The sequence below is a fragment of the Boleophthalmus pectinirostris genome, unplaced genomic scaffold (genome assembly GCF_026225935.1).
Source record: "Boleophthalmus pectinirostris isolate CB_2022bp ecotype Guang Dong unplaced genomic scaffold, ASM2622593v1 HiC_scaffold_9, whole genome shotgun sequence".
In the NCBI taxonomy this organism is placed as follows: domain Eukaryota; kingdom Metazoa; phylum Chordata; class Actinopteri; order Gobiiformes; family Gobiidae; genus Boleophthalmus; species Boleophthalmus pectinirostris.
Window position 1 is genome coordinate 39,067,381 of NW_026571541.1, and position 27,257 is coordinate 39,094,637.

At 44.5% G+C, this 27,257-nt stretch overlaps 2 protein-coding genes across 2 annotated transcripts in view; both read left to right on the forward strand.

Moving 5' to 3' along the window:
• exoc3l2b (exocyst complex component 3-like 2b) overlaps positions 1 to 5,645 on the forward strand; it is a 54,526-nt gene extending 48,881 nt beyond the window's left edge. Inside the window, 1 exon segment of the mRNA XM_055166737.1 lies at positions 1,573 to 5,645. Coding sequence (XP_055022712.1) covers positions 1,573 to 1,858 — 286 coding nt within the window. The 3' untranslated portion in view covers positions 1,859 to 5,645.
• A 758-nt stretch (positions 5,646 to 6,403) lies between these two features.
• Positions 6,404 to 26,304, forward strand: LOC110173503 (zinc finger protein 345-like). The gene is made up of 10 exons (XM_020939528.2): positions 6,404 to 6,712; positions 8,720 to 8,897; positions 10,688 to 10,956; positions 11,067 to 11,124; positions 12,839 to 13,114; positions 15,536 to 15,716; positions 16,683 to 16,988; positions 21,435 to 21,593; positions 23,672 to 23,916; positions 24,949 to 26,304. The coding sequence occupies exons 1-10, from the start codon at positions 6,578 to 6,580 to the stop codon at positions 25,242 to 25,244; spliced, it is 2,103 nt and encodes a 700-aa protein (XP_020795187.2). The 5' UTR covers positions 6,404 to 6,577; the 3' UTR covers positions 25,245 to 26,304.
• The last annotated feature ends 953 nt before the right edge of the window (positions 26,305 to 27,257 follow it).

The following is a 27,257-nucleotide window of genomic DNA, read 5'->3' on the forward strand; positions in this document are numbered from 1 at the left end:
CCCTATCCCCTAACCCTACCCCTAACCCTAACCCCTATCCCTAACTCCTAACCCTAAACCCTAACCCTAACCCCTATCCCCTAACTCCTAAACCCTAAACCCCTAACCCCTATCCCCTAAACCCTAACCCCTATCCCTAACCCCTAACCCCTATCCCCTAACTCCTAACTCCTAACTCCTAAACCCTAAACCCTAACCCCTATCCCCTAACTCCTAACCCCTAAACCGTATCCCTTAAAGTGTATCTCCTAACTCCTAAACCCTAAACTCTAACCCAGGGGTCGGCAACCCAAAATGTTCAAAGAGCCATATTGGCCCAAAAAAAAAATAAAATACCTGCCTGGAGCCGCACAAAATGAAAAGCCTTAAATAAGCCTAATATGAAGACAACATAGGCTGTCAGTGTATTAACTTTATAAACCGACTATTAAAAGTCGGCTACAAATACAAAATGAGCATCATGATACACAAACCCTCTGTGACCCTCTCACACTCGCTGCTCCGTCTGTAGACCGACGTTTACCTGTTGCTTTGATGACGATGATGGAAGCATCAGAGCAGCAGTCGCATTTCTTCTGATCGTGCAGGAGCATGAGGAAAACAGCAGCATGTAGAACTTTGTACACAACATCAGCCCAGAGCAGAAGCTCTGAGCTCAGCAGCACTAAACACACGGGAGCAGCTCCTCAGGACGGGGCTGGGGTCCAGTGTTGGTCAGATGGTCCGGAGGTTTCGTCCTCCGTGTCCTGGTTCCAGACGAGGGCGAGCAAGACCAGCGCAAAGGACTGGGTCCGAGCGGTTCCGTGTCGTCCTCTGTGCGCTGGTTCTGTGCGGGAAAAGCGAGAATGTTCTGTGGACCACAGGTCCGGGCTGCTCCGGTCTTCCACGCTCGACCACGGCCTGGTTCTGAGGTGGTGCAGCATCCGGACAGAAGCATGAATCCAGTTGGGTTCATTATATGTTGTTCTGAGCGTCCGTCTGCGCACGTGTTTTTTTTTTTCTTTTTTTCGGGGAAAGTGCTTCTCAGGTGGAGGTGGACACCACCCCCGCTTCAGCTCATCTGTTTGTTCTGCTGAAACACTTTTCCTATGTTTGCGTTTGCACACAGCTGATGGATCAGATCCATGAGCAGATGAACGAGGGTTTTACCCCGAAACAAACCAGATTAAAACAACAACAAAAAAATCATTCCTTTTCCATTTTCACTCATTTTTGAAAAAGCTCCAGGGAGCCACTAGGGGAGAGCTAAAGAGCCACATGCGGCTCCGGAGCCGCGGGCTGCCGACCCCTGATCTAACCCCTAAACCCTAACCCCTATCCCCTATCCCCTATCCCCTAACTCCTAACCCCTAAACCCTATCTCCTATCCCCTAAACCCTAAACCATAAACCCTAACCCCTAAACCCTTATCCCTAAATCCTATCCTCTAACGCCTAACTCCTAACTCCTAATGCCTAACTCCGAACCTCTAAACCAGATCTAAACCAGGTCTAAACCAGGTCTAAACCAGGACTAAACCAGGACTAAACCAGGACTAAACCCTGACTGAATCCGGTCTGTTGTGTGTTTCAGGAGGAAGCACGTGTCGGCCGTCCTGAACCTCCGCGGTCTCACCCGTCAGACGGAGCGGGTGGAGATCCTGAACGTGCTCAAGGACCTGGAATCCAACCAGGACTCGTGGGACCTGCCCCGGGACCGCGCCCTCTTCTCCGACGTCCCCGTGACCTCGGAGCTCCACTGCGTCAACGTGGGCCTCAGCCGGATCGCGCTCACCGCCACGTCCTGCTTCACCAGCCTCAGACCCAAACGGAAAACCAAACGGACCAGGAGAGAGACCAACGAAGACGACGGGCTCTGAACCGGGACTAAACCAGGACTAGACCAGGACTGAACCACGACTAGACCAGGACTGAACCACGACTGAGACCAGGACTGAACCAGGACTGAACCAGGACTGAACCAGGACTAAACCAGGACTAGACCAGGACTGAACCAGGACTGAACCAGGACTAGACCAGGACTGAACCACGACTAGACCAGGACTAAACCAGGACTAAATCAGGACTGAACCAGGACTGAACCAGGACTAAACCAGGACTAGACCAGGACTGAACCACGACTAGACCAGGACTGAACCAGGACTGAACCAGGACTAAACCAGGACTAGACCAGGACTGAACCAGGACTGAACCAGGACTGAACCAGGATTAAACCAGGACTGAACCAGGACTAAAACAGGACTAAACCAGGACTGAACCAGGACTAAAACAGGACTAAACCAGGACTAGACCAGGACTGAACCAGGACTGGACCAGGACTAAACCAGGACTGAACCAGGACTAAAACAGGACTAAACCAGGACTGAACCAGGACTAAACCAGGACTGAACCAGGACTAAAACAGGACTAAACCAGGACTGAACCAGGACTAAACCAGGACTAAAACAGGACTAAACCAGGACTAGACCAGGATTGAACCAGGACTGGACCAGGACTAAACCAGGACTGAACCAGGACTAAAACAGGATTAAACAAGGACTGAATCAGGACCAAACCGGGATTAAACCAGGACCAAACCAGGACTAAACCAAGACTGAATCAGGACTAAACTCAGACTCGTCTCTTTCCACCATCGGTAAAACGGTTCTGAGTTTTCGATCAGTTAACGTTGGATTTCTGCAGAATCTTAAAGACGTTTTCGGGTCTCGGACCAAACTGGAACAGGGGATATTTACTTTTTAAACTTTCACAGATTAATAATGAAAACATAATCGTATTTCCGTGATTTCATTCTCTGCAAGTGCAATGAAAAAACTTTTACTTTTAACTTTTGTAACGCAGATTTAACCTGAGAGCCGCGTCCCGTTTCTCTTTCCTCTCTTCAGTGTCTCAGTCCGTCAAAATATCGTCTTGAAAAGATCCCCGCGAGAATTTTTTGTCGTTTCAAATTGCCAATGAAAGTTCAAAATAGCATTAAAGTGCGGAGGCCGAGAGGGTCACAACAAACGCAAACGCCGCAACAAATACAAATGCGACAACACAACAAAAAGCCACAACACACCAAAAAAAGCCACAACGGAAATGACCGCGGGACTCTGTTTTAATGCAAACACCACAACGCAAATGCAAATGCCAAAACACAAATGCAAATGCCACAACACATTAAAAAGCCACAACACAAATGCAAATGCCACAACACAACAAAATGCCACAACACATCAAAAAGCCACAACATATTAAAAAGCCACAACACATCAAAAAGCCACGACATATTAAAAAGCCACAACACATCAATAAGACACAACACATTAAAAAGCCACAACACAACAAAAAGCCACAACACATTAAAAAGCCACAACACATCAAAAAGCCACAACATATTAAAAAGCCACAACACATCAAAAAGCCACAACACATTAAAAAAGCCACAACACATTAAAAAGCCACAACACAACAAAAAGCCACAACACATCAAAAAGCCACAACATATTAAAAAGCCACAACACATCAATAAGCCACAACACATTAAAAAGCCACAACACATTAAAAAGCCACAACACAACAAAAAGCCACAACACATTAAAAAGCCACAACATATTAAAAAGCCACAACACATCAATAAGCTACAACACATTAAAAACCCACAACACATTAAAAAGCCACAACACAACAAAAAGCCACAACACATTAAAAAGCCACAACACATTAAAAAGCCACAACACAACAAAAAAGCCACTACACATTAAAAAGCCATAACGGAAGTGACCGCGGGACTCTATTTTCCGACGGACCGATCAAGAGGCAAGTGAAGAAGAAGAACTACAACCTGAAACGAATAACGATAAAACAATAAATTACTTTTACGTACGTTTCCAACTTCTCCGTTCCTTTACTTTTCACGTTGTAGTTCTTCTTCTTCACTTGCCGCTTGATCGGTCCGTCGGAAAATAAAGTCCCGCGGTCACTTCCGTTGTGGCTTTTTGTTGTGTTGTGGCTTTTTAATGTGTTGTGGCTTTTTAATGTGTTGTGGCTTTTTGTTGTGTTGTGGCGTTTGTATTTGTTGCAGCGTTTGCATTAAAATAAAGTCCCGCGGTCATTTCCGTTGTGGCTTTTTTTGGTGTGTTGTGGCTTTTCGTTGTGTTGTCGCATTTGTATCTGTTGCGGCGTTTGCGTTTGTTGTGACCCTCTCTGCTTCCGTATTATAGAGACGCAGCAGCCTTGTAATTATCATGACCAAAAAAAAGAAAATTAAAATCTCTCAACTGTGGACGCGGTGAGGCCAGATAAACATCAGCCAATAGAAAACGAGGCTGCCTTATTTTCTATTGGCTGTTCTGTTCCCAAAACCAAAATGAAAAAAAGGATAACGATTCATTTTTTCAGTTTAAGATTTGGTGTTCCAGGGAAACGGCCGTTATCCATTTTTTCCATTCTTCATTTAAACACCAAATCTTAAACTGAAATAATGAATCATTATCTGTGTTTTCATTTTGGTTTTGGAGACAAATAGCGAAGAAAACTGTTGTTTTTTTGTTTTCTTATTTTTGGTTTTATATTGAAAAACGAATGAACGAATGATACATGGATTCAGGTGTAACCCTGTCGTCATCTCACTGAACACATCTCAGAACGTTTAAGAAACTAAATATGAACTAAAAACTATTCAATTAAAACTATTGAGTTTGGAAAAAAATTTGAATAAATTTATATTTTTGTTAATAAAATGGCAAATATTTGTAGGGACTAGTTTGTTTTCCCCAAATTTTGACATGTCCCACCGTCCCAACGCAAAAACCTGCGTCCTTGAGCACATTTCTGCAGATCAAACTTTAGTCTCTGTTCACACTTACGTCACAAACCTGGAACACGTCTGGAAACATGCGATGAAAACTTCCTCTGGGCTCTGTTCATCTGTTCGCCGTCGATTTCTCACAAAATCTATGAAAAAATGAGAAAATGGTCCAGTTTTCAAAGTCAAAGTCAAAAGTGAAGTTTACAGAATTGCAATTTCCCCAGACGTAAACTGACATTTGTTTAGTTAAAACTCAGAAAAGCTGCAGAAAAACGACCAAAACACAAAGAAAATATTACTAAACTGACTCACGTTGGTCATCAAAGGGCCGAGTGCAGAACAATTCTCCTTAATCACGACTCGATTCACAATTTTATTATCACCAATTGCCACAAACCAAGGATCTGTCGGTTTTTTATTTTGAAAATTTTGGATTTGCTTGACACCTGAAAAAAAGGAGAGAAGCGAGGAAAGAGAAAACGAGCGTGAGTGTAGTAACGTTTTAAACCTGCAGGAGGCAGCGCGGCCAAAAGACTCAACACTCCAACTCTGCCACTCAAATGAGACTTTTTACAAATATATTTTATTATTTTAAATTTGAAGTGTTTTTTTTTTTTTTGTAAATCAAACGGGGATAATTTTAAGCGTCTTGTATTTTTGCACAATTATCGGTACTGTTCTGATTTGAATTGTTGATGTATTAAAGTGTATATGATGGAAAAAGTCAATCATTATTAAAAGACTGAATTAAATATGTCAGATTTTCCCACATGAACTTGTGGATAACTTTGTATTTTCTGCACATTTCTTTGGAAAAAACAAACTGGAAATAAAAACACTTTTTTTGTGTCACAGTTTTGGTCTCGCTGAACGCTGACTCGGCGCCGCGGTTTGTCAAAGTATCAGGAACTGGACCAGAATCGATACCAAGACCAGAATCCAAACCAGATCCTCATTTTCCACAAGTATCGATCCTGAAATAGTCCAGAACAGAACCTTTAGAAACTTTAGAACATTTAGAAACTTCAGAACCTTTAGAAACTTTACAAACTTTAGAACCTTTAAAACCTTTACAAACTTTAGAACCTTCAGAAACTTTAGAACCTTTACAACTTTAGAACTTTAGAAATTTTAGACCTTCAGAACCTTTAGAAACTTTAGAACCTTTAGAAACTTTTTAGGCCTGGTTTTAGACCTGGTTTAGACCTTAGACCTGGTTTAGTACTGCTTTAGTCTTAGTTTAGTCCTGGTTTAGTCCTGGTTTAGTCCTGGTTTAGTCCTGGTTTAGTCCTGGTTTAGTCCTGGTTTAGTCCTGGTTTAGACCTTGTTTTTTACCCAATTTAGACCTGGTTTAGTCTTGGTTTAGTCGTTAGTCCTGGTTTAGACCTGGTTTAGTTCTATTTTAATCAAATGAAACATAAAACCAACACCAAAGTTCTTGTTGAGGTGCAAATGCAGGAACAATAAATAAAATAAATAAAATAAAAATTAAATAAAATTACCACTAGAGGTCCGTGTTGTTTTCAGGTAGAATTACATTAAAATAAAAAAATAAAAAATAAAACTTCAATCCTCCGGTAGGGGTCGGCGTTGCTCCGCCTCGCCGTGACCCGGATGTAAACATCGCGGCCGCCCTGACCTCCGCAGCATTGAACCATCTTCGTTCTTCCCGCTGAACTTTGTGTTTTTTCTCCGCGGTTCCGGAGCTCCGGGCCCCGGCGCTGCGTCCCCCGACTCTCCGTCCCCCGACGCTCCCGCAGCCGCTGCCCCCGGGCCCCGCCGCCTGATGGAGCCGCGGGGCGGAGCTCGGAGCGCGGTGCGGGTTTTCCGGAGCCAGGCGCAGCTCATCCTCTCGGCCGCCGCGGAGGGCTCCGTGTCCGCGTTCACACGACACTGTCCGGCCGCTTCCTCCGACGCACAGGTGACGAACAACTGAAGTCTGACATGAAACAAAAAACTAACATTTAAAACCCTGAAAATTAAGAGTTTAAAACGGGCGAAAAAAGATGCAAAAGAGCGTGAACGGTTGTGACGTCACTTCCGGCTTCTGTCCAAAACAAAAAGTTTAAAAGTGCGTCCCGATCACCTTGAAATAACAAAATATCATCACCTTTATCAGTGTCGGGAGGGTGACTTTTAAAATGTAATCCCCTACAGATTACAGATTATTATTACAGATTACAGACTCCAAAATGTAGTTTGTAACGGAATCCATTAAATTACTTAAGGGGAGTAATGTAATCTGATTACTTTGGATTACTTGATTTGCTGTAGAGAAACAAAGAAAAAGAAAAAAGAGGAAATCGTAACATAAGACGTTTTATCTGATAAAAGACAATAAAAAGTCCAGACTTTACTGAACCAAATTAAAAATATTATTAATAGAAAAACGAGACACGGTCCATGCAGCAGGATGTAGTCCTGTTAAATCCTGGTTTAGTCCTGGTTTAGTCCCAGTTTAGACCTGGTTTTAGTCCTTGTTTAGACCTGGTTTTAGTCCTGGTTTAGTCCAGGTTAGGGATGGGCATTCGATGAAATGTTCTTAATCGATCATCGGAAGAATTAACGATCGATTATCGATTAATCATTAAGGTTTTTATATTAAAATGATCATCATTATTATTACTATCTGCACTAATCTGCATCAATAAATTCAACTTTACGACATATAAACATAACGACTCTAGATCCACATCAGCTGTTTGACATTATAATGTGTTTAATTCAGTTTTGTTCAAATCTCACAGAAACAAAACTTAAAACCACATCACTAATTTACATAAACTAAGTGAAGATAAAACTCCAGCTCTTGTGTCGCTGATGTGGTTCAACTTGTGTTGGATTAAAAGACATGACTCAGGTGAATACAGGTCAGTGTGACCAGATTTGTGTTTGTCAAAACCAGGACAGCGTACGGGGGGAGGGGGGCGGGGCCTCGTCATCCACATTGAGCGACTCTCACCTGGAAAAACTTTTTCCCACTGGACACAGAAACATATGTGCTGCTTTATCCACTGTGCACATGGACTCACACTTGTCCCAACGCAACGGAAAGTGTGGAATTTCTTCTACAAATCCTGGTTAAATCCACATTTGTGCTTCGGTTCGTTACAGACTGACCCACTGTTTGTGTCTCGCTCCTTCTGATGCAGAGACACATGTACACACCTGTTTGGTCACGACACACACACATACATTCAGTTTGTCCATTAAAATGAACGGAATCAATGAAATTCTTAGTGATCAATTATCGATTAATCGACTAATCATGCCCATCCCTAGGTCCACGTTTAGTCCCAGTTTAGACCTGGTTTTAGACTTGGTTTAGTGTCCGGCAATGAGTGGAATTAACAAAAAAAAAAAAAAAAAAAAAGGGAATAACCCAAAATGTGAAAATAGGAAAATCCATCTGTGTAATCCATTTATTTCAACAAAGTAACTGTTACTCATAATTTGTACTCTTATTACTCTGGTACATGTAATCTGTTACTCCCCAACTCTGTCCATTATACACATCAAAATACAAAAATAGAAAAATGTATTCATCTATTTATTCTTCAAGGTTACTTTAAAATGTAATCTCCTACAGATTACATACTCCAAAATGTAGTTTGTAACAGAATCCATTAAGTTAAACTTACTTACTTAACTTAACTTACTTAAAGTGAGTAACGTAATCTGATTACTTTGGATTACTTGATATTGTCATGTTTTTTAAAACAACATGAATGTAACAACCACATCCTGAAAATTCATGTTTGTTCTTCCGTAGTTTTGTGCACTAAAGGACGTTCTAGGACGGTGGTTTTACTTCTGCCTTCGTCTTTGTTCGTGTTGTGTTTTGTTGTGGACGTGATTAAAAACAAAAAGCGTGTTTGTTTTATCTGACGTTTGTTTGTTTGTTTCTCCGTGTGTTTGTTTGTGTCAGTCGGATCTGCAGCGGGTTCTGGAGGCGGCGCTGAGGGAGGCTCTGCGGAAACTCTGCTCCGTCGTCCAACTTCTGTTCGAGGAAAACCAGAGAAAAACTCACGTCTCCAAACACGAAGAGCAAAATGTGCGATCGGAAAATAAAGAGAGAAGAGCCGCCGGGAAAAAGAGCAGCACAGGTGAGGACGGACGGACGGAGGGAGGGACAGAGGGACGGACGGAGGGAGGGAGGGAGGGAGGGACGGAGGACGGAGGGACGGACGGAGGGAGGGACGGACGGAGGGACGGAGGGACGGACGGAGGGACGGACGGAGGGACGGAGGGAGGGACGGAGGGACGGAGGGAGGGACGGACGGAGGGAGGGACGGAGGGAGGGAGGGAGGGAGGACGGAGGAGGGACGGAGGGACGGAGGGAGGACAGGACGGAGGGAGGGACAGAGGGACGGAGGGAGGGACGGACGGAGGGAGGGAGGGATGGACGGACGACGGAGGAGGGAGGACGAGACGAGGGACGGACGGAGGGACGGAGGGAGGGACGGAGGACAGACGGAGGGACAGACGAGGACGGACGGGACGGAGGGAGGAGGGAGGACGGACAGGGAGGGAGGACGGAGGGACGGAGGGACGGACGGAGGGACGGAGGGACGGACGGAGGGACGGAGGGACGGAGGAGGGACAGACGGAGGACAGACGGAGGGACAGACGGAGGGACGGACGGAGGGACGGACGGAGGGACGGACGGAGGAGGGACGGAGGGAGGGACAGACGGAGGGACAGACGGAGGGACAGACGGAGGGACGGACGGAGGGAGGGACGGAGGGAGGGAGGGACAGAGGGACGGAGGGAGGGACGGACGGAGGAGGGAGGGATGGACGGACAGACGGAGGGAGGGAGGGACGACGGAGGAGGGACGGAGGAGGAGGGATGGACGGAGGAGGGAGGGAGGGACGGAGGGTGTGGAAGAGCGTTTGTGCCGTGAGATTTTGAATTTGAAACGCCGCTGAATTTTTCACTTTGAATTTTTTTAACTCTGAAAAAATATGTTTGAATTATTTTTATTCTGAATTTTATGTGCTAGTTGTTTCAAATTCAAAATAAAAAATCACCTTTTAAATATTCAGCACAAGCCTCAAATTCAACAGTCAAAATCGAGTGTTAAAATGTAGACTGTCAAATCCAGATTGGAAAAAATTCAAAGTGAGAAATTCAGTGGGATTTAACCCAATTGAAAGTGCTGCACAAATATATATATATATATAATATATATATATATATATATATATATATATAATACATGTGTCCCAAGTCACAGAGAAGGTCCTGCAAGAATAAACTAGATCAAAAAATGGTAATAAAAATGAATAAACAAATATTGTAATAAACAAAATATAAAAAATTTAATAAATGAAATATAAAAATTTTAATAAACAAAATATAAAAATTAGTAGTAAACTAATATAAAAACAGTAATAAACCAAGTCTAAAAAATGGTAATAAACAAATATAAATAATTGTAATAAACAAAATATAAATTTTTTTAATTAAATTAAATATATATATTTTTATATAAACTAATATAAAATTGTAATAAATGAAATATAAAAATGGTACTAAACAAAATATAAAAAATGGTAATAAACTAAATATAAAAATGGTAATAAACTAAATAGAAAAATGGTAATAAACAAAATATAAAAATGGTAATAAACTAGCACAGGGATGTAAATCTGAGCTGTAACTTGGGGCCAGTCCAGTCAAAGCTTTAAAAACAAACAATAAAATCTTTAAATCAATTCTAAAATTAACAGGAAGTCAGTGCAAAGACGTAAGAATTGTGGTTTGTTCTCTTTTTTTGATTCCCTGAAATTTAAAATCTAGTGGAACAAATAATCTTCCCTCGAGGACGTCTGACGCCCGAGGAGACAGGAGTCTGGGAGGGCATCTGGTTTATTTCCTGTGTGTTTTTCAGAGCCCTTCGTTCCCGTCGACTCTGCGGCCGTCGGCCAATCGCCCGTCACCATCTCGCTCCTGAACGCCGCCCAGGGACCGATCACGGGGCCCGTCTACATCCTCAGCCGGCCAATCGCAGACCAGAGCCAAGTCCAGTTTCTGCCAATCACGGAGCAGGACACGGAGGAGGCGGGGCTCCACGTGCAGCCAATGGCAGAGCGGGGGGAGGGTCAGGACGCCGTGACATCGCCGCTGACGTCACTTCCTGCGGCGGGCGATCTGAAGCAGGTCTTTGAATAAATGATTGAATAAATGTAAAGTGTAAAGTGTTTTCAGAAGCTGCGTCAGGATGTGAAAAAGAGAAAATAATATAAAACAGCTTGTTTGTTTTTTTGCAGGTGGAGCTGGAGCTCGTTCAGGGAGTGATGTGTGAAAACTTCAAGATGGAATATTTAAGTACAAACTGCTCTCACTGCATCTTCCACTTACACTTAAGGGCCGTTCACACCAAGGCGTCAAAGCGTCCAGTTTCTATGGAAAGTCTATTTAGACGCGCGACTAGAGCCTCCTGCGTTTTTGCGTCGCGTCTTCGGCATCAGCGCGGTGCGAATCTGGCGTCGACGCGGTGCGTCTTGAGCGTTTTGACGCCAAAACGCTCAAGACGCACGTCCAAGGCTTCGGCGTCAAGAAGTCGAAAATACTGAACTTTTCGCGTCAGAAGCGCCGCGTCGACCAATCAGGGACGAGTATCCAGTGACGCAGCGACGTTATTATCAGGAAGAAAAACCCGAGAACCAGAACGAGAAACACAAACATGAACGGAGAATAAATATATACACCACAATCACCGAGACGATCACGAGGACTAAACAAGGACTAGACTGGGACTAAACAAGGACTAGACCGGGACTAAACAAGGACTAATCCCTGAATAGACCGAGACTAAACCGCGACTTGACCGGTATTAGACCAGGACCAGACCAGTATTAGACCCAGGACTAAACCAGGACTGATCCAGTGTCATTAGTGGAGTATAAATATAAACTCGCTCCAGTCGTCGAGTCGATTTCCTCCGCTGATGTTTTATGTGATAAAAACACTAAAGTCTCTCAGTCTGGTCCGACATTGTTTCAGGAAAAGTCCAGGACCGGGCTCTTGTTTCCAGGGCAAACAAACGCGCGTCAAGTATTTTTCTCCCGTTCGTCCACGGCGTCAAAGACTCACATCGGGGGCGTCTGAACTCAAATGCAAAGGCTCCAAATAGAGACGTCAAGGAGTTTTTTGACACTTTGGTGTGAACGGCCCTTTACACTTCGACCGACACCTGGACTTAGACTTGGATTTGCACAAGGGAAATTATATGGACAGAGGAGCTCACTAATATAATATAATGTAATGTAATGTAATATAATTAATATAATATAATATAAAAACACAGAGTAAAAAATGCTCAAAATAGTAATAAACAAAATATTTTTTAAAAAATTAATAAATATAAAAAATGGTAATAAACTAAATGTAAAAAAATTTACTAAAGTAAATACTATTATATAATTATAATAAGCAAATATAAAAAATAATAAAGAAATTATTAAAAGAAATGTAATAAACAAAATATTTTTAAAAAATGTGTTAACTAAATATTAAAAAAATAATAAACTAAATATAAAAATGGTAATAAACTAAATATATAATTTTTCTGTAAATATAAAAAGAAATGATAAACTAAATGTAAAAAAAAGGTAATAAATTAAATATAAAAACTAATAAACTATGTAAAAAACCGAATATAAAAATTTTTATAAACCTAAATATAAAATTATAATAAACAAAATATTAAAAACTGTCATTGCAGCAGCAGTGTTTTATTAATTTATTTGACACATTAAAGGGTCCATATTACACAGTTTCATATTCACATATTCCACTCTTTTCTGATCTGTTCTAATGTCGTTTCCTCGTCACATACAGACCAGGACATGTGTTTGTTTTTTTTCACTCACATGTTTAACACACAAAACCTTCAACCAGAACAACACAGACTCCATCAGATCAGTCTGGTGTTTCAGTTCAGACTGTGTTCAAACCAAGATCAGATTAAAGTCTCCACAGTTTCAGACAGAGCAGTGCCTCCGGTCTGTTTACGATCCTTGTTGTTCTGTCGTTTCAGTGCCGGACTTGGAGGAGGAGCAGCGGGAGGAGGAGCGCCGTCGCCGCAGGGAGCTCTACAAACTCAAACGCTTCTTCTGCTCCGAGTGTCAGAAAGGCTTCCACCAGAAACACCAGCTCCAGAAGCACAAGGCCTCGCACGCCAAGCCCCACCCCTGCCCCCACTGCGACAAAGGCTTCTACCAGGAGGGGACGCTCAAGAGGCACCTGTACTACCACGAGCTCCGGGCCAAGCAGGACCAGGACCCGGACCACATGTTCCCCTGCGACCAGTGCGGTGAGAACAGAGCCTCAGTTTAACCCACACGCTGTAGAGAGCACAGAGCTGACCCTTTAGCCGCCGCCGCCGCCGCGCCGCCGCCGCCGCGCTCCAAACAGGAAGTGATCATGGGCGTGTTTGGGCTCCGCAGACTCTGGCTCCAGTTGAGTTTGTGTGTAAAAAGCGCGGAGTAGAGTTGGGCGGAATCCGTGTATCGTTCGTTCATTCGTTTTTCAATATAAAACCAAAAATAAGAAAATGAAAAAATCAACAGTTTTCTTCATTATTTGTCTCCAAAACCAAAATGAAAAAACAGATAATGATTTGTTTTTTCAGTTTTCGATTTTGTGTTTAAATGAAAAATGGAAAAAAACAGATAACGACCGTTTCCTGTTTACGTGACTTCAGTGACTGTGATGTGGGACTGAACCAGGACTGATCCAGGTCCAGGACCAGACCGGGACCAGACCAGGACCAGACCGGGACCAGACCAGGACCAGACTGGACTCCGAGCTTTGACTCTGAGCCTCCGCGGGGTCCGAGCCTCAGCTTCGAGCTCCGGTCCTGCAGTGGGCTCTGAGCCTCCGGTCTGGTCCTGGTGTCAGTCCCGGTCTCACTTTTGGTCTCAGTCACGGTCTGGTCCCAGTCTGGTCTCAGTCTGGTCCTGGTAAACAGGAAACGGTCGTTATCTGTTTTTTTTTTTTTTTTTTTCATTTTTCATTTAAACACAAAATCAAAAACTGAAAAAATGAATCATTATCTGTTTTTTCATTTTGGTTTTGGAGACAAATAATGAAGAAAACTGTTGATTTTTTGTTTTCTTATTTTTGGTTTTATATTGAAAAACGAGTGACACAGATTGGGCAGTATTACAGTATTACAGTATTACAGTATTACAATCTCCCGTCATATCAAAAAATACCAACAGTATCCGTCATTTAAAAAAATCTGCAGCATAAGGACCTAATATAATTTATTGATCCTACATTTGTTTGCTCAGCACAAATGAATGTGGTTGTATTTTCAGTTTAATTCTGTCACGATTTAAAACTAATAGTGTTTATAATGTTTCTTTTAACTGCATGAGGAGACGACGTTTGATTAGTTTTATTCCATTGTCACCTGACGCTCATAAGAGACCGAGACAAGACAACAAGGACTCCAGGACACGTTTGTTTACATTTTACAGGAACCAAACTTAAAACTGCATGGCTAATTTGCATAACATTTACATTTATTTTATTTCAATTTATTGAAATAAAATTATTATTATTATATTATTATTATTTTATTATTTTATTATTATTAACAATAATAATAATAAAAATAATTTTATTATTATTTATTTATTTTTCATGTTATGTATTTTGCTTATTTATTTATTTTACGAGTTCTGAGATGCTTCGTTCTAGTCTAGAGGTCGTTTATTTTATGAGAAATTATTTTGCTGCATGGACAGATACTTTCACTACTTTTAAGTCATTTTCTGATAGATTTAAGTGTTTAAATCTTAAATTTTGAGCAAATTATGGAGCACTTCCTGTATCACCACATGACATCACAAAGTGGAACAGAGTGTTTTCAGTTTGAGAGAAGAAACTGTGCTAAATGTGCACAAACATGTGAGTGAAACAAAAAAACACAACTCCAGGTCTGTGTTTGTGACGAGGAAACGGCATTAGAACATGGTCTGGGTCTGGGTCTGAGGTCTGGGTTTGAGGTCTGGGTTTGAGGTCTGGGTTTTGGGGTCTGGGGTTTGGGGTCTGGGGTCTAGGTTCTGGGTTCTGGGGTCTGGAGTTTGGGTTTTTGGTTCTGGGGTTGGGTTCTGGGTTTTGGGGTCTGGGATTTTGGGGTTTGGGGTCTGGGTTTTAGGTCTGGGTTTTGGGTTTTGGGTTCTGGGGTCTGGAGTTTGGGTTTTTGGTTCTGGGGTCTGGGTTTGGGTTTTAGGTCTGGGTTTTGGGGTCTGGGGTTTGGGTTCTGGGGTTGGGTCTGGGTTTTTAGGGTCTGGGTTTGGGGTTTTGGGTTTCTGGGGTCTGGGTTTTGGGTTTTTGGTTCTGGGGTCTGGGGTTTGAGTTTTAGGTCTGGGTCTGGGTTTTGGGGTCTGGGTTTGGGGGTTTGGGTTTTGGGGTTTGGGTTTTGGGTTCTGGGGTCTGGGTTTTGGGGTTTGGGTTTGGTTTTGGTTCTGGGTCTGGGTTTGGGTTTTAGGTCTGGGTCTGGGTTTTGGGGTCTGGGGTTTGGGTTCTGGGTTTTGGGTTTTTGGTTCTGGGGTCTGGGGTTTGGGTTTTTGGTTCTGGGGTCTGGGTTTGGGTTTTGGGGTTTGGGGTTTTGGGGTCTAGGGTCTGGGTTTGGGGTTTTGGGGTCTAGGGTCTGGGTTTTGGGTTTTTGGTTTTTATGGTCAGTCTCTGCGGTCGTCTCACTCTGTGCCTCTGTGTTTTCCAGATAAAAAGTTCCTGCAGCTGTCCCGCCTGCGCGCGCACCAGTCGAGTCACCGCCCGGCGTTGGCGTCGTGTGACGAGTGCGACCGACAGTTCCCGTCGGCGTCGGCGCTGCGCTCGCACTCGCTCACCCACCTCAGCGTCCGGCCGTTCATCTGCGACGTCTGCGGCCGCGGCTTCACCAGGTCTCGCCACGATCCACTTTACTCCGACTTCAACCTGACCCAGGACGGTTTAGAATCATCCACGCATGTCTGAGTCATCTAGAGATCTCTCCTAGGCCCGTTTAGAGCTATACATGCGTGTTATTATCCTGGTTTAGTCCTAGTTTAGACCTGGTTTTAGTCCTGGTTTAGACCTGGTTTAGTCCTGGTTTAGTCCTGGTTTAGTCCTGGTTTAGACCTGGTTTAGTCCTGGTTTAGTCCTGGTTTAGTCCTGGTTTAGTCCTGGTTTAGTCCTGGTTGTTTAGTCCTGGTTTAGTTCCTGGTTTAGTCCTGGTTTAGTCCTGGTTTAGACCTGGTTTAGTGGTTTAGTCCTGGGTTTAGTCCTGGTTTAGACCTCTGGTTTAGTCCTGGTTTAGAGTTCCTCCTGGTTTAGTCCTGGTTTAGTCCCTGGTTTAGTCCTGGTGTTTCCTGGTTCCCTGGTTTTGGTTCAGTCCTGGTTTAGTCCTGGTTTAGTGGTTTAGTCCTGGTTCCTGTTTAGTCAGTCCTGGTTTAGTCCTGGTTCAGTCCTGGTTTAGTCCTGGTTCAGTCCTGGTTTAGTCCTGGTTCAGTCCTGGTTTAGTCCTGGTTCAGTCCTGGTTTAAGTCCTGGTTTAGTCCTGGTTTGGTTTAGTCTGGTTTAGTCCTGTTGGTTAGTCCTGGTTCAGTCCTGGTTTAGTCCTGGTTTAGTCCTGGTTTAGTCCTGGTTTAGTCCTGGTTCAGTCCTGGTTCAGTCCTGGTTCAGTCCTGGTTCAGTCCTGGTTTTAGTCCTGGTTTAGTCCTGGTTTAGTCCTGGTTTAGTCCTGGTTTAGTCCTGGTTCAGTCCTGGTTCAGTCCTGGTTTAGTCCTGGTTCATCAGAGTTTTTTACATTTCCTGCTCCACAAAAGTTAAATCTTCCTCTTTAAAAACTTTTTAAAAACTGAAGATAAACGTTGTGTTGTTTGTGTTCAGGAGGAAGTGTCTGCGCGACCATCAGACCATCCACACGGGGGCGCGGCCGTACCCCTGCCAGACGTGCGGCAAACGCTTCTCCACCTCCTCCAACCTGCGCATCCACCTGCTCTCGCACTCCGACGCCCGGCCCTTCACCTGCCCCCTCTGCCCCAAGGCCTTCAAGACCAAGATGGGCCTGGTCCAGCACCAGGTCGTCCACTCCAAAGAGAAGCCCTTCACCTGCCCCATCTGCCAGAGGACGTTTGGACTCAAGTACAACTACCAGAGACACATGAAGATGCACAGCGGAGACAAACCCTTCAGGTATTACACTAAAACTATGTAATAAACATGTAATAAACATGTAATAAACATGTAATAAGACCAGAGACACATGAAGATGCACAGCGGAGACAAACCCTTCAGGTATTACACTAAAACTATGTAATAAACATGTAATAAACATGTAATAAACATGTAATAAGACCAGAGACACGTGAAGATGCACAGCGGAGACAAACCCTTCAGGTATTACACTAAAACTATGTAATAAACATGTAATAAACATGTAATAAGACCAGAGACACATGAAGATGCACAGTGGAGACAAACCCTTCAGGTATTACACTAAAACTATGTAATAAACATGTAATAAACATGTAATAAACATGTAATAAGACCAGAGACACGTGAAGATGCACAGCGGAGACAAACCCTTCAGGTATTACACTAGGATCTGTGTGTCGTTCATTTGTTTTTCAATATAAAACCAAAAATAAGAAAATGAAAACAACAGTTTTCTTCATTATTTGTCTCCAAAACCAAAATGAAAAAACAGATAATGAGTGCGTCACATGTGCATCAATAACCCGGTTATTCTCCATGTCCTGGTTCTGTCAGTGTTCGTGTTACTGTGTTTACATGAGCACTGACAAACCTGGACACTCATATCCACGTGGACATGATCAAATGGAGTGTCCCGGTTTCTTGACATAATCTTACAAATGCGCAGGCGCAAAAATTAACTTAAATCAATTTCATAAACCAGGAAAAATACAAACCGCAATCCACTGCACAGAATAAATAAACTCAACTTTACAACATATAAACCATAAACACTATAGACACATCAGCCGTTTGATCAGATCATTCAGCTCTGATCACATTTGTTTACGTTTTACAGAAACGAAACTTAAAACCGTGTCGCTAATTAGCATAAACTGTTAGTGGTGATAAAATCAGCTGCTCCTTGTGTCGCTGATGTGGTTCAGTTTCTTTTGGACTAAAAGACTCGACTCAGTGGATTATGTGAGTTGTTTTAGTGACAGAAGAGGTGCTGATGATGGTGAGTCTGTTCTGTGTGTGTGTCGTACAGGAGATAGTTCATGTTTTAGTTTTTCAGCGTCACACGAGTGCAGATTGTACATGTGCAGGTTTAGTGCAGCTCTTTATTTTACAGTTATTTCACTTGTTTGGTCAATTTATTTATGTTGGTCACTTTATTTATGTTGGTCACTTTATTTATGTTGGTCAATTTATTTATGTCTCTACTGTTGTGGTGAAAAGACTGGAAAGTGTCTTTTGGACACATGTGACTCAACTTTATGTTGCAGTAACTGGATACTGTGTTTACATGTCACAAGTATCACAGTTACTATCAGAATAAACCAGCTACAGTATCTCGGTTTCTAATAACCGGGACACTGAAACCAGGTTACTGCGTTTACATGAACCATCAAGAAACCGGGACACTCAAAAAACCCGATCATAACCAGGTTATTGATGTGCATGTAAACGCACTCAATGATTAATTTTTTCTGTTTTTGATTTTGTGTTTAAATGAAAAATGAAAAAAACAGATAACAACCGTTTCCTGTTTACGTGACTTCAGTGACTGTGATGTCGGACTGAACCAGGACTGATCCAGGTCCGGGACCAGAGCGGGACCAGACCTGGATCACCCTGGGACCAGACCAGTCAGTTTTGTTAAAGTGCTCGTCGTGTTGCAGGTGTTTTGTTAAAGTGCTCGTCGTGTTGCAGGTGTTTTGTTAAAGCGCTCGTCGTGTTGCAGGTGTTTTGTTAAAGTGCTCGTCGTGTTGCAGGTGTTTTGTTAAAGTGCTCGTCGTGTTGCAGGTGTTTTGTTAAAGCGCTCGTCGTGTTGCAGGTGTTTTGTTAAAGTGCTCGTCGTGTTGCAGGTGTTTTGTTAAAGTGCTCGTCGTGTTGCAGGTGTTTTGTTAAAGTGCTCGTCGTGTTGCAGGTGTTTTTTTTAAAGTGCTCGTCGTGTTTCAGGTGTTTTGTTAAAGTGCTCGTCGTGTTGCAGGTGTTTTGTTAAAGTGCTCGTCGTGTTGCAGGTGTTTTGTTAAAGTGCTCGTCGTGTTGCAGGTGTTTTGTTAAGTGCTCGTCGTGTTTGCAGGTGTTTTTTTAAAGTGCTCGTCGTGTTGCAGGTGTTTTGTTAAAGTGCTCGTCGTGTTGCAGGTGTTTTGTTTAAAGTGCTCGTCGTGTTGCAGGTGTTTTGTTAAAGTGCTCGTCGTGTTGCAGGTGTTTTGTTAAAGTGCTCGTCGTGTTGCAGGTGTTTTGTTAAAGTGCTCGTCGTGTTGCAGGTGTTTTGTTAAAGCGCTCGTCGTGTTGCAGGTGTTTTGTTAAAGTGCTCGTCGTGTTGCAGGTGTTTTGTTAAAGTGCTCGTCGTGTTGCAGGTGTTTTGTTAAAGCGCTCGTCGTGTTGCAGGTGTTTTTGTTGTTGTTTTGTTTAAAGTGCTCGTCGTGTTGCAGGTGTTTTGTTAAAGTGCTCGTCGTGTTGCAGGTGTTTTGTTAAAGTGCTCGTCGTGTTGCAGGTGTTTTGTTAAAGTGCTCGTCGTGTTGCAGGTGTTTTGTTAAAGTGCTCGTCGTGTTGCAGGTGTTTTGTTAAAGTGCTCGTCGTGTTGCAGGTGTTTTGTTAAAGTGCTCGTCGTTGTTGCAGGTGTTTTTGTTAAAGTGCTCGTCGTGTTGCAGGTGTTTTGTTAAAGTGCTCGTCGTGTTGCAGGTGTTTTGTTAAAGTGCTCGTCGTGTTGCAGGTGTTTGTTTAAAGTGCTCGTCGTGTTGCAGGTGTTTTGTTAAAGTGCTCGTCGTGTTGCAGGTGTTTTGTTAAAGTGCTCGTCGTGTTGCAGGTGTTTTGTTAAAGTGCTCGTCGTGTTGCAGGTGTTTTGTTAAAGTGCTCGTCGTGTTGCAGGTGTTTTGTTCGTCGTGTTGCAGGTGTTTTGTTAAAGTGCTCGTCGTGTTGCAGGTGTTTTGTTAAGTGCTCGTCTGTTGCAGGTGTTTTGTTAAAGTGCTCGTCGTGTTGCAGGTGTTTAAAGCTCGTCGTGTTGCAGGTGTTTTTTTAAGTGCTCGTCGTGTTGCAGGTGTTTTGTTAAAGTGCTCGTCGTGTTGCAGGTGTTTTGTTAAAGTGCTCGTCGTGTTGCAGGTGTTTTGTTGTCGTGTTGCAGGTGTTTGTTAAAGTGCTCGTCGTGTTTGCAGGTGTTTTGTTAAAGTGCTCGTCGTGTTGCAGGTGTTTTGTTAAGTGCTCGTCGTGTTGCAGGTGTTTTGTTAAAGTGCTCGTCGTGTTGCAGGTGTTTAAAGTGCGTGTTTGCAGGTGTTTTGCAAAGTGCTCGTCGTGTTGTGCGTCGTGTTGCAGGTGTTTTGTTAAAGCAGGTGTTTTTAAAGTGCTCGTCGTGTTGCAGGTGTTTTGTTAAAGTGCTCGTCGTGTTGCAGGTGTTTTGTTAAAGTGCTCGTCGTGTTGCAGTTTTGTTAAAGTGTTTGTTTCTCGTCGTGTTGCAGGTGTTTTGTTAAAGTGCTCGTGGTTGCTCGTCGTGTTGCAGGTGTTTGTTAAAGTGCTCGTCGTGTTGCAGGTGTTTTGTTAAAGTGCTCGTCGTGTTGCAGGTGTTTTGTTTGCTCGTCGTAGTGTTTAAAGTGCGTCGTGTTGCAGGTGTTTTGTTTAAAGTGCTCGTCGTGTTGCAGGTGTTTTGTTAAAGTGCTCGTCGTGTTGCAGGTGTTTTGCAGGTGTTTTGTTAAAGTGCTCGTCGTGTTGCAGGTGTTTTGTTAAAGTGCTCGTTGTTGCAGTGTTTGTTTGTCGTTGTTGCAGGTGTTTTGTTAAAGCGCTCGTCGTGTTGCAGGTGTTTGTTAAAGTGCTCGTCGTGTGTTTTTTAAGTGCTCGTCGTGTTGCAGGTGTTTTGTTAAAGTGCTCGTCGTGTTGCAGGTGTTTTGTTAAAAGTGCTCGTCGTTGCAGGTGTTTTGTTAAAGTGCTCGTCGTGTTGCAGGTGTTTTTGTTAAAGTGCTCGTCGTGTTGCAGGTGTTTTGTTTAAAGCGCTCGTCGTGTTGCAGGTGTTTGTTGTTAAAGCTGTCAAAGTGCTCGTCGTGTTGCAGGTTTTGTTAAAGTGCTCGTCGTGTTGCAGGTGTTTTGTTAAAGTGCGTCGTGTTGCAGGTGTTTTGTTAAAGTGCTCGTCGTTTCAGGTGTTTTGTTAAAGTGCTCGTCGTGTTGCAGGTGTTTTGTTAAAGTGCTCGTCGTGTTGCAGGTGTTTTGTTAAAGCGCTCGTCGTGTTGCAGGTGTTTTGTTAAAGTGCTCGTCGTGTTGCAGGTGTTTTGTTAAAGTGCTCGTCGTGTTGCAGGTGTTTTGTTAAAGTGCTCGTCGTGTTGCAGGTGTTTTGTTAAAGTGCTCGTCGTGTTGCAGGTGTTTTGTTAAAGTGCTCGTCGTGTTGCAGGTGTTTTGTTAAAGTGCTCGTCGTGTTGCAGGTGTTTTGTTAAAGTGCTCGTCGTGTTGCAGGTGTGAGACGTGCGGTGAGGGTTTCTCCGGGACCTGGGCTCTGAAGACTCACATGCAGGTCCACGGAGAAGAGAAACGCTTCATGTGCGACCGCTGCGGGAAAACCTTCTTCTACAACTGTCAGCTCCAGAAGCACCAGGCCCTCGTGCACGACCACAGGTGAGACCAGAGACCAGACCAGGGACCACAGGTGAGACCAGAGACCAGAGAGACCAGAGACCACAGGTGAGACCAAAGACCAGAGACCAGGGACCACAGGTGAGACCAGAGACCACAGACCACAGTGAGACCAAAGACCAGAGACCACAGGACCACAGGTGAGACCAAAGACCACAGACCACAGACCACAGGTGAGACCAAAGACCACAGACCACAGGTGAGACCAAAGACCACAGACCAGGGACCACAGACCAGGGACCACAGGTGAGACCAAAGACCACAGACCACAGGTGAGACCAGAGACCAGAGGACCACAGGTGAGACCAAAGACCAGAGACCAGAGACCAGGGACCACAGGTGAGACCAGAGACCAGAGACCACAGGTGAGACCAAAGACCAGAGACCAGAGACCACAGGTGAGACCAGAGACCAGAGACCAGAGACCACAGGTGAGACCAAAGACCACAGACCAGGGACCACAGGTGAGCCCAAAGACCACAGACCACAGGTGAGACCAGAGACCAGGGACCACAGGTGAGACCAAAGACCAGAGACCAGGGACCACAGGTGAGACCAGGGACCACAGACCAGGGACCAGACCAGGGACCACAGGTGAGACCAAAGACCAGAGACCAGAGACCACAGGTGAGACCAGAGACCACAGACCAGAGACCACAGGTGAGACCAAAGACCACAGACCAGGGACCACAGGTGAGCCCAAAGACCACAGACCACAGGTGAGACCAGAGACCAGAGACCACAGGTGAGACCAGGGACCAGAGACCAGGGACCAGGGACCAGAGACCAGGGACCAGAGACCAGGGACCAGAGACCAGGGACCACAGGTGAGAGACCAGGGACCAGAGACCAGGGAGACCAGAGGACCAGGGACCAGAGACCAGGAGACCAGGACCAGAGACCAGAGACAGGAGACCAGAGGACCAGGGACCAGGGACCAGGGACCAGAGACCAGGACCAGACCAGGTGAGACCAGAGACCAGAAGACCAGGGACCAGGACCAGGACCAGGAGACCAGACCACCAGGTGAGACCAGGGACCACAGGTGAGACCAGAGACCAGAGACCAGACCACAGGTGAGACCAAAGACCAGAGACCAGAGACCACAGGTGAGACCAGAGACCACAGACCAGGGACCACAGGTGAGACCAGAGACCAGGGACCACAGGTGAGAGACCAGAGGACCAGGTGACCACCAGAGTGAGACCAGAAGACCAGCCACAGACCAGAGACCACAGGTGAGACCAGAGACCAGAGACCAGAGACCAGGGAGACCACAGGTGAGACCAGGAGACCAGGACCACAGGGTGAGACCAGGACCAGAGACCAGGAGACCAGGACCAGAGACCAGGGACCAGAGACCAGGACCAGAGACCAGGGACCAGAGGGACCAGAGGACCAGAGACCAGAGACCAGGGACCAGACCAGGACCAGAGGACCAGAGACCAGAGGACCAGAGGACCAGAGGACCAGAGACCAGGACCAGAGACCAGAGACCAGAGACCAGGGACCAGAGACCAGAGACCAGGACCAGAGACCAGGTGAGACCAGGGACCACAGGTGAGACCAGGGACCAGAGACCAGAGACCAGGGACCAGAGACCAGAGACCAGGGACCAGAGACCAGGGAGACCAGACCAGAGACCAGACCAGAGACCAGAGACCAGAGACCAGACCAGGACCAGGGACCAGGGACCAGAGGACCAGAGAGACCAGGGACCAGAGACCAGGGACCAGAGACCAGGACCAGGGAGGACCAGGGGACCAGAGACCAGGGACCAGAGACCAGGGACCAGAGACCAGGGACCAGAGACCAGGGACCAGAGACCAGGGACCAGAGACCAGGGACCAGAGAGCAGAGGTGAGACCAGAAATCAGGGTCTAGAAGCCTGGGGACTAGAGACCAGAACTCAGAATCCAGGGACCAGAGGCCAGAGAAAGTCGACTCATTTCTGGAGCCAAAATCACATTTTAGTCCCATACATGTGGTTTAAATCCTGGTTTAGTCCTTCGTTGGGCCTCTTTTAGTCTCGGTCTGATTCCTTGTCCTTGTGTCCTCAGCGAGCAGCCCGCCTCAGGCCCAAAGCGTCGCCGAGGGTCCGGGGTGAAACCGTTCAGCTGTAAAACGTGTCTGAAGACGTTCAGCTCCAGCAGCACCCTCCACACCCACGAGAAGAGTCACCGAGAGCACAAGGACTTCACCTGCGAAATCTGCACCAAGTCCTTCCACCTCAAACACCTGTACCTGTACCACCTGAGAACACACACGGGCGAGCGGCCGCACGCCTGCCCCTACTGCCACAAAGGTCAGGACGGGTCTACACTGGGTTCAGAACGGCTTTAGACCACATTTAGACCGGGTTTAGACTGAGTTCAGATCAGGTTTTGACCACGTTTAGACCAGGTTTACCCCAGGTTTAGGGTGCGTTTAGACCGTGTTTAGGTCGGGTTTAGACCAGGTTTAGACAGTGTTTAGACCACCTTTAGACCGGATTTAGACCAAGATCAGACCAGGTTTAGACCAGGTTTAGACCGGGAATAGACAGCGTTTAGACCGGGTTTAGGTTGGGTTTAGACCAAGTTCAGATCAGATTTAGATCACATTTAGACCACGTTTAGACCGGGTTTAGACCACGTTTAGACCGGGTTTAGACCAGGTTTAGACCGGGTTTAGACCGGGTTTAGACCAGGTTCAGACCACATTTAGACTGGGTTTAGACCAGATTTAGACAGCGTTTAGACCGGGTTTAGGTCGGGTTTAGACCATGTTCAGATCAGATTTTGACCACATTTAGACTGCATTTAGATCACGTTTAGCCTGGATTTAGACCAAGATTAGACCAGGTTTAGACCAGGTTTAGACTGGGTTTAGACCAGGTTCATAGCAGGTTTAGACCGAATACAGACCTGTAGCTGAATGTCGCTCCATGCTCTCTCCCTCGCTCCTGTCTGCTCCTGTCTGTCCCTGCCACCTGTCTGTCCCTGTCTAACCCCTGTCTGTCCCTGTCTCTGTCTGTCTGTCTGCTCCTGTCTGCTCCTGTCTAACCCCTGTCTGCTCCTGTCTAACCCCTGTCTGTCCCTGTCTCTGTCTGTCCCTGTCTGCTCCTGTCTAACCCCTGTCTGCTCCTGTCTAGCACCTGTCTGCTCCTGTCTAACCCCTGTCTGCTCCTGTCTGCTCCTGTCTAACCCCTGTCTGCTCCTGTCTGCTCCTGTCTGTCCCTGCCACCTGTCTGTCCCTGTCTAACCCCTGTCTGCTCCCTGTCTGCTCCTGTCTAACCCCTGTCTGCTCCTGTCTGCTCCTGTCTAACCCCTGTCTGCCCCTGTCTTTCTGTGTGCAGGTTTCATTTACGCGTCGCAGCTGCGGCAGCACGAGCTCCTCCACACCGGAGTCAAACCTCACCAGTGTGAACAGTGCGGCAAAGAGTTCAGGACGCCGCAGAACTACCAGCGCCACCTGCTGGTCCACAGCGGAGAGAAACCGTACGAGTGCGGCGTGTGCGCCCGCCGCTTCAGACAGTCCAACCAACTCAAGTCCCACATGCAGATCCACACCGGAGTCAAACTGTACACCTGCGTAAACTGCGGACAGGGATACTCCGACTCCAGACAGCTCCGCAAACACTCCTGCACCTGAAGGAGACGAGGAGACGAGGAGGAGACGAGGAGAGAGGACGAGGAGACGAGGACGAGGAGAGGAGACGAGGAGGAGTCAAACTGTACACCTGCGTAAACTGCGGACAGGGATACTCCGACTCCAGACAGCTCCGCAAACACTCCTGCACCTGAAGGAGACGAGGAGGAGGAGAGAGGAAAAAAGGAGGAGGAGAAGAGAGAGGAAGACAGAGGAGGAGGGAGCAGGATGAAAAATGGAGGAGGAAAGGAGGAGAGGGAGAGACATGCATTTCTGTAACTCTTCTCTGCTCCTCTCCTCCTTTCCTCCTCTGTTCCTTTCTTCCGCTCTCCTCTGCTCTTCTGTTCCTCTCCTCCTCTTATTCTCTGCTCCTCTTCTCCTCTGTCTCTCCTCTTCTCCTCTGGCTCTCTTCCTCTCCTCTGGTTTTCTTTCTCTCCTTCCCTGGAGGAGGAGGAGAAGGTGGAGAAGAGGAGGAGGGAAAAAAGGAGGAGAGGGAGAGACGAGCATTTCTGCAGACTCTTCTCTGCTCCTCCTCTGCTCCTCTCCTCCTCTGGTTTTCTTTCTCTCCTCCTCTGCTCCTTTCCTCCTCTCCTCCTCTCCTTCTCTTCTCCTCTGGTTTTCTTTCTCTCTTCCTCTCCTTGTCTTGGGGAGGAGGAGGAGGTGGAGAAGAGGAGAAGGAAAAAAGGAAGAGAGGAGGAGGAGGAGAGGGAGAGAGACAATCATTTCTGGAGATAGTCACTCTTCTCTGCTCCTCCTCCTCTGGTTTTCTTCCTCTCCTCCTCTGCTCCTATTTTCTTCCTCTGCTCCTCTCCTCTTCTCCTTTCCTCCTATCTGTTCCTCTCCTCCTCTCTCCTCTCCTCCTCTGTTCCTCTGTGTCTCATTTGAACATACTGTAGTTGAGATTTCTCTGTAGTTTTGTAGTTTTTTAGATTTAAGTTGTGACAAAATATAAAATATCTACAGTTTGTCGACATAATTAATATGCAATACACATTCAAAACATAATTTATTTTTGAATAAATTGTGTAAATAAAATATAAATTGGGTGTGTTTTTTTATTAAAGTCGTGTCTTCTGATTTATTTTCATATAAAAGTTAAAAACGTACAGTCTGTGTATGTTTAGAAGATGAAAATGTGTCATCTTTTTATTTTAATCTCCAAATTTTTTACTTTTGTAACTTGTTTATGATTGAGAAAAAGGAATTTACATGTTTAAAAAAAAAAACAAGATTCAGAACTGGAGTTTATTTAGAATTCAGGAGTTTATTTATGGAAGAGTCTTGACAAGAATTGAGAACAATAATGGCATTTTAAAACCAGATAAATCCAGTGCAGTTTGTATGAAAAAGAAAACGGAGCTGTTGTGCATAAAAATGAAGATCTCTGATTAATAATTGTGGCTGAAATGAAATGTACTGATTAGAAATGTTTTAAAGTAACTTTCAGTGTGAATGTTTTGTCTGGAAAAGAAAAAAGGGGCAGAGAACATGAGACGACTCTTCTTTCTGCTCCTTTTTATTCATTTATTGTATATTTGATGTTATGACATTGTTAATGTCTTTTTATACTTCATGAAAGAAATTAATAATAAAAATAATAATAATTAAAAAATAAATAAATACAATAATAATAATATTATTATTGATAATAATGTATTAAAAACATAAAAAATAGTAAATATAACAATAAATAAAAAAATAATACAAGCAAATAATAAAATAAAAAAATAAATACAATACTAAATACAAATAAATAACAGGATAATAATAAATAAAAAATTAATGAATAAAAATAAAATAATGCAAAATAATAAATAGAATAATAAATAAAAATAAATAAGACATAATAAATACAATACTAAATACAAATAAATAATAGAATAATAAACAAGAACAATAATAAATAAAAATAAATGTATAAAATAATAAAATATAATAAATACAATACTAAATATATATAAATAAAAGAATAATAAACAAGAACAATAATAAATAAAAATAAAATAATACAAAATA